This window comes from Pangasianodon hypophthalmus, chromosome 19 (assembly GCF_027358585.1).
Source record: "Pangasianodon hypophthalmus isolate fPanHyp1 chromosome 19, fPanHyp1.pri, whole genome shotgun sequence".
Lineage (NCBI taxonomy): Eukaryota > Metazoa > Chordata > Actinopteri > Siluriformes > Pangasiidae > Pangasianodon > Pangasianodon hypophthalmus.
In genome coordinates this window covers 11511943-11523735 of record NC_069728.1, presented here as the reverse complement: position 1 = coordinate 11523735, position 11793 = coordinate 11511943, and the positions used below count along the sequence as shown (strand labels likewise).

General features: G+C 38.3%; 1 protein-coding gene across 8 annotated transcripts in view; it reads right to left on the bottom strand.

Moving 5' to 3' along the window:
* myt1la (myelin transcription factor 1-like, a) overlaps positions 1–11793 on the bottom strand; it is a 52752-nt gene that overhangs the window by 15902 nt on the left and 25057 nt on the right. For all 8 annotated transcript variants that reach the window (XM_034313947.2, XM_053242263.1, XM_026923752.3 and 5 more), the window contains exons 6-9: positions 9942–10414; positions 7558–8547; positions 2425–2559; positions 233–323 (exon numbers count right to left, since the gene is read on the bottom strand). In XM_034313947.2, the coding sequence (XP_034169838.2) occupies positions 233–323; positions 2425–2559; positions 7558–8547; positions 9942–10414 (1689 nt within the window). The remainder of the gene's footprint in view (positions 1–232; positions 324–2424; positions 2560–7557; positions 8548–9941; positions 10415–11793) is intronic.

Here is an 11793-nt window from a genome sequence, read left to right as displayed (position 1 = left end):
AAACAATGATTTAGCATTAAAGGATTAAAACTTAGGCATGCCATGTCACCTCTCTCGGCAATTCTCAGACGCCATGACATGGACGCACAAATCTATCCATTCATTCACACCTCTGCTCAATCAGCAGTCTTTCCTAATGTCCAGACAAACCATTTCAAACAGGCTGAGCCTGCAATAGCACTTAACCAACAGCACTTGCAGCACCTTCAGCTCTTCAGGTGCGCTGACTCACCTGCGGTGCGAGTTCCTGTTGCTATTAACGTGGCCGCGTCCCGAGCAGCCAGGCGTCGGGCACTTTAGAACATTCTCATGCATTGCAAGAACTTTGGAAAGACAGGAGAAGACAGGAGAAGGCCAGAGACAGTGAAGGTTAGGAGCGCTCAAGGTGGAACGAAGAGCTTTGCCTTAAATTAGACTGAATGAGTTTGAGTTAGCTGTTTGAAAACAGTTGGCATAATGTTCATGATGAAAATAGTGAAAGATAAACAAGTCAGGCCATGCAGAAAGGAAAGCATGCAGCCAAATGCAGAGATGTGTTAGTAGCATGCAATGTTACGCCAACGGCAAGTTAACTCAGTACAATAAAGAATTTTAGCTCAAAAGGTGATTTTCCAGACATGACCAGAACAAATGGATTTTACCTTATGAAGTGGAAGTTCACCAATTTTCCAAAAGAACTATTCACCCAAGTATGCGATCAAGTTTATAACTCAGATTTGCTCAAAACTTCAGCAATATTTATAGTGGTAGTTATCTGGGTCAAGATGAATATTTGGTATTTGGTATAGGAAATCTACCAACAAGGCTGTTCTCTTGCAAATTTGCACAACTCAATTCGCTTGAAGTTACTGCAGCATAGGAAAATTTAAAAGTATTCTGATTTGGAAGCACCAATGTATCGCTATTTTGCTTACTACTCAGTTTTCATGTAACATTAACTAGCATTAGCAGGTAACTGTGCTCACAAAAGCAGGTAGTACATTTTATCAGTTGTAATTCATTATAAATTAAATATACACTAAAATACCAAATTTAAGGCATTATTTCTTTGGATACATGTTACCATTTGCTTCACTTCCAGGTTTCTTAGGAGAAATTAAGGCTGCCTTAAAGCTCAAAAAAAATCACACTTGGAATTACAATTTGGAGGACAGTGTGAACTGTTTTTCCCAGATGAAAGAGATAGTTTCTCCTATATGATGTGAATCCTGGATCTGCTCAGTGTTTGAGACAAGTTTAGCATTTGTACCGTTTTTATGAACTTAAGCAAAATCCCATAATCACCCTCATTCCTCATGAGATCAGCTTAATGTACAGTTTTGAAAAATTGGTTGAACTTTACTGTTAATTTACACAAATGCACATTTGAACTGATTTGTGAAAAAAAAAAAAATCAGTAAATAATAAGCTATTATCATGCACTCATAACAACCTTTTCTTTTACAGGGCATAATCTAAATCTAGCCTTTAGGTGGCTTGTGATGTGGCCTGCAATTGCCTTAATTCCCTCCCAAATTAATTCATCAGCAACACCAAGACATGCAAATTTATCCAACACAAAATAACAGACACAAACAAGCTGCTCTCACAGCAGTCACACACTCATTTGTGAAGAGGCATGGACAGGAACTGAACAGCAGCACATACACTAACCATTTCAGGCAACAAGCATGTCAAGTAAAAGAGCACCCCTATACCAGCTGGAGGTGTAACTACACCCAGGACCATTACAGCAGTGGACCTTTTTCACAACAAATGTGTCGTCATATCTGTTCATGAACATTGTTTCGGTACTGAAATGCATGAACAACAGCGAACAATATATTCTGGATAAATAGTTAGCTACATTTTTAATACCTGGCTAGCTAGCTCTTATATATATATATATATATATATATATATATATATATATATATATATATATATATATATATATATATATATATATGCTAGCTTTTCAGTTCATCCCACACAAGCACTGCTGGCTTTTCTGAGTTCATTCCATACACACCGCTGGCGTTTTGTGACTTCTGCTGGACATCAGATGTTTGATCTGTCCATTCATATCGAGAGGGTATATCTTTTACGGCCAGTGGGTTTTCATGTAGTCACATTGTTTGAAATGCTAGCTACAGACTTATGTGCTGCCTCTTAAAATGCTCACTCTCTTCCCAGCAAATTGCACAAAGCCAATTCTTTCTCACAAGCACATCAGTGGGAAATGAGTGAAAGCTCAAGTACGAATGTTTGCTTGAATTATTTGTGCACTGAAGGACGCTGCAGTGATTGCAGCTCTAATTGCTGCCATTGTTCACTATCTCACCGGAAGTTTTGAAACGCTACTACTTACGCTTCTGCATTCGTAAACACAGAAGTGTGAAAAAGGTCCATGAATGAGCCATAGAGTGTCCTTATTGTTCTTACTTTCTGGTGGTACGCGGTCTTTGTGAGGGCAGCCGGACAGACTTCTGTGGTGTGGATACAGGCCTGTGACGTGGCCTGTGCCGTCACATCCTGGGGTGGGGCACTTACTCTCTTTTTTCTCACCTCTTGAAGGATCTGTAGAATAAACAAAGTATTTCCACATACTCTTACATTCCTAATTCCCAAAACCTCAAAATCATTAGAGATAAGAGAGGCTCCTTTGGAACTGTTTTTCAACTGTTTTATGAAATTGGCTTTTATATGATGCTTATTAACCCTCCAAACAGGAGGACATAAAGAGAACTAGCTAAATTGGTAGGATACTCAGTGAATATAGCATACATTGTTTTTGTTGCACTCCTAGGAATAAAAACTTCACATTTGTTAGCTCTTACTGCCCAAAGAATTTCATATTTCATTAAAAATGCAGGGATATAACGCACAATGACTAGACTTGCATCAAAGCAGCTAATAAGGCTTTTCTTCTTATAAGAATGTACCATCTTCTACACTCTAAATAAGGCTCCAAGGATGCTCTTAAAACTGAGTGCATCTAGCTTAGATTGTGAAATCTAGCTTAGATTGTGAAATGTTCTACGAAGGCACTAACCAAATCATATCTGTAATAGGAACCAAAATGTGTCCAAAATTTTTTGCCCATATTCAATACATTGGAACAACATTTATATGTGGTGCTGGGAGATCCTCTTAGAATGTCTGATTTCTAGAAAAGAAATGATGAAAACATGCTTTGACATCTCTACACACACACACGCACGCACACGCACACACACGCACACACGCACACACACACACACACACACACACACACATATATATATATATATATATATATATATATATATATATATATATACCAAAATGACACTGATTTTATTTAGATTATATTCTGCCTTTCTGTCTGCAAAGTCCATGTTGGCAAAGGAGCCGGTTCAACAAATGCAGCAGTAAATGCAGACTGCTTAAAGGTATCTGTAACCTTGCTAGCTAAGTTCTCACACACTGATTGTCAGGCTTTGATCAAGTGTTTGGATAGCTACATGCCATAGCAAAATCATACAGAGTCTCAAAATGCCCATGAGACTCCTACGCCATCACATCATCATCAAACCAGAGAAGAGCGATAACACACTCTGTAGAGACGACAGTGGACAAAGTTTTTTAAAAAAAATGTATAAATGACCTAATAATAACAAGAAATCCACTGAAAAGAACTGACTGAAATAATCAGTGGATATTTCACCACTGATGTAAGAGAAAATAGAGATGATGATGAGGCTTGTGTTTAAATGCTGCAGGTGACTTTTTCAGTTCCTGTTGTAAACTTAGAATTCTTTACAATTTGACACTAATGATGTTTTTTTCTTTGGAAATATAGAGGTAGGTGGGACATCTTTCAGTGGAACTGGAATGAAATCTTGAAATGAGATTTTCTCCCTTGTCATTTTTGGGGTAATCAGCATTTAAAATGCCATAGATACCAATTTCAGGTCAATGATACCACTTTCAAAGCTGTAGTTTTAGAACTAAATATAGAGAGTAGAAAATGTAGAAAATGCCAAACTTTCACCATGTGACAGTTTTTTCCAGGCCACCACACAAGTATCATTAATCATATCTATCATTAGACTATAATCAATTTTGGCTATACAGCACATGTGTGTTACAGATGAAAAGATCCAAATTCCTTAAACTGGTAACTGATTGAAATACAAGTTGAAATACTTGTAGCCTAATTAAATTAATAATAACACATTCATTGATATTTATCAAGAAAACTGGTTGTACGGATAAATGAGAATGCATTAATGCTTGTAATACTTTGTAAATGTCTAAATTTAAGTCTGATGAAAGTCAACAGTTTGTCCTGTAGGCCAATGTTCATGGTGATTATGACTTATAAGCCCAGTTTTATCAAAAAAATATCTGAGCTCTTAGTGCGTCTTGATTGTAATGACTGAGTATTTGCAAAAAATGTTTAAGGTGGCTTTGAAATTTAGAAGAAATAAAAATTTCTGTTGTTTTGTGCTCATAGTCACTCTGATCCTTTTTGGTTAAGAAGTTTTGTTAATTGCTTTTTCATGATTAATTATGATTGCTCCCATGAGTGCGCGCTCACTTTGATACTACCAACTGTTTTGATGATCAACTAATCTGCTGATCGCTGTTTCAATTAATCATCTAAAAAAAAAAACAAAGTTTTTCTTTATCAAGATTAATTATTTTAATAATATTATTATTATTATCTTGTTCTCTCTGGTTACCTAGCCTGGCTAACATTCTACCAATGTAAGGATTTTGTTTCTTTTTTGTTCCCAAAGCCCACTCCAAGGTATATGTTTTGTTCTTACAATTGCTGGATCATAAATTTTATTTTGCTGCAATTAATACCATTCTCATGTACTGTATGCAGATATGCTACAAGGACGAAATTCAAAATGTGAGCTTAAAAAATGTAAAATGGAAAGAAATTTTAAGTCCTTTTAAAAAAAAATCATCACCTTTAAATTCTAGGCATTTATCTCACAAAGATTGTGTAAATCCAGAAATAGTGTACTGGATTTCTGGATGTAGTTACTGTACGGGCATAGCACTCTCTGAAAAGTAAAGTAAATATTTTGTTTTACTTTGATATGATCAGGCTGTTATGATGATGGGACTATATTACAGTTATGTATACACATTAAAAACCTTTAGGCAGAATGATGTGTCTTTTCCACATTTACAGTAGTACACAGAATGAGTTTTACTTTTTGCATGAACAACAGTTTTCTGAATCATTAACTTCTTTTGCTCCTGTATGAACTGTAATGCTTATTATCCAATAACTACATGGAAAACAGTGCAAAATAATTAAGCTAATATAAGGTTTATGAGTGTGGAACCATCCATGCTTCACTGGCTGTTAATAGTGTTTGTTTTGTTTTGTTACAATATGGCCTGGAAATGCTTCCTGACCATCCAGACTGTGACTTCTCAACGATATCTTTATTTACAACATCACTGGCACTATCAGCATCCTGCATGGGACGCCTCTCACCAGGAACTGGGCCTGTATTAAAGTTTACAGAACAGGCATCTCTAATCAAGAACTGTAATCAAGGTACTGAAAGTCTTTTCATGTGGTGTTGAATTCCACATTTACACTGCTTTTAAAATAACATATTCATTACAACAAGTATCAGTTTGGCCAAAATGAATAGGCGAAACTGGTAACACTTTCAACTAAATGTTGGTAATAAATCTATGACCAAGAAATTCATAATTTACTAATGACTAGTTAATGATTAATTAATGTCAGTATTGCGTGAAGTTAAAATAAATTTTATATAACATATACAGTTAGCTATCTGGTTAAAATGTTATTATAAATGTTTAATTTTTTATAATACTTAGCAATAAAACCTTTGTAAATGAAGTTTACATATTTATTTTAAAATTGCTTCATTATTATATTTACTGATGTATTAACAAAGCTTTACAATCAATTATTAATTAGTAAACTATGTATTACTTGCTTATAAATAGTTTACTACCAAAACTTTAAGCAAACTGTTACCAAAAACCCTAATAAAAATATTATTGAAATGAGTCTGATGTTATGCTTAATCTCTAAGCACAGTAATAACTTGCTGTAGGTCCGAGCAGTGTGAACACTAGTCAAGGCTTTCTCTTTAACATTATCAGCCTAGAGATGAAGAATGACCTACGGTACAATCCCAGTTTCATAATGCTTCATTAGTTCCTCTGGTCATGCATGTGCAATAACTAAACCTAGTTGATTATTTCCTATGAACAGCTGCAATATGACTGAAATATATAGTGTTTAGATATTGCTGCAAGCTTCATAGACTGAGCAATGGAGTTAAAGTCATGACATATATTACAATGGGCAGTATCCGGAGGTGAGCAGAGGATGAGAACACCATAACGACCCTTTGCAAAACGCTATGCTGATACAGTCTGGCAGATTCTTACGGATAATAATAAGAGCACATAGCATAGCTGTGTCTCTCCCAGAGGAGGTGGGTGTGAATCAAAGTAGTTTTGGAGAAATAGGCCATGGACAGAATTGCTGTCCTAACGGGCCGTGCAGATTGCCATTACTCATGCCTGACAAGGCAAGCCTCTGATGTTACTGTGCAGGCCTATTTTAACAACGTAAGCTGCTGCTGCTACTGCTGTCACTGCCACTGCAATCTAAGCGACGGAGATCGACCAGAATAATGTGTCTGTCTCATTAAAGGAGTCCTGCAGCTAGTACATACGCCACTGGGGTAATGTAGCTAAGACTTAATGCAAAGACAGTTACTGAAACACCTCTGTGGTATAAAAATATGTTGCTCCATAGCCACTTTAGACCCTGACTGAGGGATATTTATTCGCTAAAATGCCTAAATTTGAAGTCCACTGATTGCTTGTAATTGGTTGTTAGAGACTAACCAGTAGCCAATCAACCCAAGTAGAGCTTTGTCCTCATGTCATGAAATGTGCCATTATGGCTCCTGTGTCAAAATTTCAATCTTAATCTTAGAGGTGGAAATAGCTGGTCAAAATTATACTTGAGTGCAACTTTTAAAGTGTCCATGCTCAAGTGTACTCAAATATTTATGAAGCAAATCATTTTAACTTATCATCAGCATGGTCTCACACTTCCATGGAAGGCTATGCTTTTTCGGTGTAAATTCACCACAAATCTGGAATGTTTTATATATACATTTCCATAAGGCGGTGCATGTTTTTAAGAAATGTCTTAAGACCTATTTTTATTACGTGACCCCAGTTTGCAGTGTGTTTTGTTATTTTTAGACTGAGCTTTAAGAAAGTTTTTTGTGTTATGACTAACTTTGTGCTTGTATTTAATGGCGTTTATATTACTTTATGTCGTTTTTCATTATTATTATTATTATTATTATTATTATTATTTTATTGTGGTGTTAAATTAGTGTGTTGTAGCACCTTCTGAGTGAATCTTGAACTCACTGATTTTCAACTAATTACAATACATCTCACAAAAGGCTAGACTCAGTTTTCCTACCCCACATAACAGTGATGGACAATAGACATAGAACTGAGTGGTGTATTTCATTTTGGCATCAGCATTTTTATTACCTTTAGGGTAATAGGCTCTTCTTGCCCCATCATGGTGTAGTCGGGCTTTACGCTCCTCAGCTCCACTACTCTGCCTGGGGCTGTGCTCCCCATGTAGCCGCTGATGGTCCCTCCGAGCCACTGCCTGCTCCGACGCCATCCTATCACGCATGACCTTGGCACGCTCTGACTCCAAAGCTATGGCCTTCTCCAGCAGTGACAGGTTGCCCTTGGTGATGTCGAAGGCCTCGTCTGAATGCTCTGATGCCACAGATGTTGTGTCTTCATCCCCTTCTTGGGCGCAGCTGGCGGGGTAACCCCTGGACGCTGGGCTGAGCTGCTCTTCAAGCTTCATCAGGTTCACCATGTCTGAGTAGCTCCTCTCCATTGGTCTCTGAGGCTCCATCGGGGCCTGCTGGCAACTCTCATAGCGAGGCAGGTGGTGGTGGTGCATCTGGGCCTGTAGGTGCTGCTGCTCAGCCTGGTTCTGCAACATTGTCTGCTCGAGTGGCTGTGTTTCACTTAGCTTGCGTGCCAGATCGAAGCACTGGTTCCTCAGACATTCCAGACTGCTAAGGCACACGCCCTCCTCGCTCTCTTCAGGCTGGCCATTGAGGTGTTCCTGGCCAGGAGCAGACTCAGGGTAGCCATCATCTGGCAGCACAGCTCCGTGACCCTGTGCCAGCAGCTTCAGTGAGTCCACTGTCTCCCGTACCACGTCACTGTCCAGGTCCACACTTAACTCGCCCTTCCGTCCTCTGTGCTCAGGACCATCCTCCTCATCCTCGTCGTCATCCTCACCGGCACTGTTGGACGAGCTGCTGTTCATCTCGGACTCTGTCATAGCCTGGTATGCGGCGTCCTCCGCTATTTTGCCCAGGTTCAGCAGGGACTTGGCTACAAGCTCATCATAGTTCTCATATTCTTCATTGGTTGTGTGGTTATTGTTGTTGTTGTCTTTCTCAAACATCTGGCTGGGCTTTGATTGTCCACAACTGGAATAAGTATTCTCTAAAGTGAGAGGATAAACAATTTATCAGCATGTTAGGACATGTTTTGTGTATGTTTCACATAAATTCAGACAGATTCAGAAGGACATTCTCCTAAAATGGAACAGAACTTCTTTTCTGTCTGGTGTTTCACAATTGAATGTCAAGACTCTTTCTATTGCAATGGCTGAGTGTGTCACAAACACAAGGGAGGTGACTGGTCTTAAACATCAGCAAAACCCAAATATATCTGAATGGTAATTACCATTATCATTCTGTTGCACTTACTACCAAGTGCAACAGAAATGCATTATCAAGAGTGACTGAAGTTTTACATTAAATCAATGGCAAAGAAAGGCTAATTTTCTTAAACAAATTGATTTGAGATGTAAATCAAAGAGACAAAAAAGTCCAAAACGCATCCATTGCTAAAGAAACTGTGAGGAAAGCAGTGCCGGAAATCTCCCATTTCTCCATTAGGGATTTTAGTATTGCTTGTATTTGGGACACGGGAGGATGAGACTGCAGGGATAAGTGGAGGATGCGATGCTCTGCTTCTAGAGCCAGAAATAACCTCAGGAGGAGCCCGTTACCACGGGCGAGGGGGAGTTGAATGTATCTGACACCTGTAAAATGGCAGTGTGCATGTGAAAGGGGACAAAGTTAATAACTCAGAGAGCTTCCCTCTCTCAGTGCTTGGGAAGACACTGTCAAAAACAATTGAGGAAGTCTGAGTATGAGGCTGAGATGCATACTAAGCAATCAGAGGCTTCACAAGTTCAAGAGGGGAGCAAAGGGATGTTCCCTGCTCTCAACCGCACTGTAGTCAGAATGCTAAGTGCTGCTCAACCAGTGCAGACTGTGGAACGATTCAATTGTACTTCAGTCAATTATGTGGCTTGAAACGAAAACTTTCTCATTCAGGAAAATTAATTATGAAAGAATAATACTGAATGAATTTAGCAGGTGGATCTGGATTTTTTGAATAAGATGTCAATTAATATCATGTTGAAACTAGCAGGTTGACAGTGTGACTGAACGTTTCTACTTTACTGGCATTGACACGTCTTTGATCGCCATGTTGAGAGACAGTAGCAACACATTCCAGATGTAAATATTCTATCTGAAATCAACTCTGGACCTTTAATTTTCTCGATACTGCATGAATTAATTATGCAAAGAAGCACAACCAGCCAAGAACCAAACAAGCAGCCAAGTTCCTGACTTTGCATATGTTATTCCAAGACATAAATACGCTCAAATTAAAGCTGAGTTTAACCTCACAGACACTGTTTAATTTAAAATCAATCACGGTGGAATGTAGAGTCGAAACAGTGAAAACTATATCTCTCTGTTACTTATGGAAAGTACGATTTTAAAAGTTACATTTTTTGCATACTAGCAGAAATGCCTCACCATGGTGATGAGCCTGCTCTTCATATTCCTCCTCTTCCTCATGCTCATCTTCATCTTCCTCTTCCTGTTCTCCCTCCTCCTCTTGTTCATCATCTCCATCCTGTTCCACCACCTCCTCATCTTCCTCCACCTCTTCCTCCATCTGCTCTACCTCGTCTCCCTCCTCCCTTTCAGCTTCTCCTTCATCTTCCTCCTCTTCATCTTCCTCATCTTCCTCCTCACCAGCCTCATCATTGTCTTCAGAGCCCTCCTCTTCTTCGTCGTCTCCCTCTTCTCCTTCCTCCTCCTCTTCTTCCACATCGTCATCTAACTCTTCCTGTTCTCTCTCCTCGCTCTCTTCCATAGCTTCGTAGTTGTCGTATATCACCGGTTCTCCGTCAGCCATGGTTAAAAACGGCCGCCGTTTGGTAGCTGGCTCCTGCAGAGGTTTCTCCTGGCCTTTCCTCTTCTTAGCCAAAGGGCATCCATAAACACTGCAGAGGGCATGCAAAAATGAGGGAGGATAAAGTGATTTTCTATTGAGTCATCATAAAAACAAAACAGAATTCATTTTAATGCAACACATTTTGCACTGTCTGGCCTGAAGTTAACCGCAGGCATTCATTCATTAAAAAAAAAACACAAATGCCACGTGAACTCTGTTGCCCCAAGATGCCACTTTTCTGAATCTGTCCGGCCGCATTTGCGAAAACCAAAATGGAGAAAACTAAAGTCATCTAACCAGCCCTCAATTACACAAATCCCTTAATTATCGTTAACTGTTGAGAAATTCCACTTTAATTGCCCCAAAACAGCATGCACAATTATGTGTGGCTTAAAAGTAGAATTCATAAAATTAATTATCCCATTTCTGTCTGAGAGGACTTGTTTGTGGCTTGCCAAGAGGGTTGAAGGTTCTGCTCTCTTGGTGGTGAATGAGCAATCGGCTAAGACTCTGGATGGAGAGGATTTAAAGGCTAGGTTCATCTTTTCCAGTTTACAGCCATGTCCAAAGTGGTTCTCAACATAGAGTCCATCACGCAAACAAGGGGGCTCTTTTTTTAACCCACTATTATCAAAGTTATCATATTTATTATTGAGAGCTTGTAGTTATTAGCCAATTTAACTGATCACTTGAATTAAAATAGGTTAAATCCAAACTTCAACAAATCAAAAACAAGTCACTCTCTAAATAATGTCTCTGTAGGTGGAAAGGTCAGGAATAAAAAGCTCTATAACCAGAGTATTATTAAGCACATTTAAATAATGAGACTATTATTTGAATAGTGATCTGTGCTTGGTCCAAAGTCATCCCTGAGAAGCCCTAGTCCACTGGACAGTATATAGAAATTACACTTACATATATATATCTCTACATTCATGCACTATTATACTGTTATATTATGCACTATTATATTGTATATACTGTACATAAGAGTGGAATCAAGTGCACTGGTGTGTGGTTGGACATTGCGGTGACAATTATAAAGTACCTGAACTGTGGGCAAGACACATACTGAAATAATTACACAGTAATGTGCTTGATGACCATAGTCACCTAAACTGCACTTCAGTATCCTACCTAGGTTATTAAATACTAAAAATTAAAATATTTTCAATTAATTTTGTAAAATTAGTTTTTACAATGTTTTGCATGTTTAAGTTAAACATTACAGAAAACAGTCAACTCAGATCTTAATAATAATAATAATGGATACTTTAATCTTTTACTTATTTTTAATTACTTGTACTTGAACACCTGCACTGTAAATGAAGGTTTACCCTTAATGTACCCTGGAATACAAATATTCAACTGAGAAATAAAGAAAAGAAAGAAAGAAAGATTAATTGTTATCTAGGGAATTTAACACCA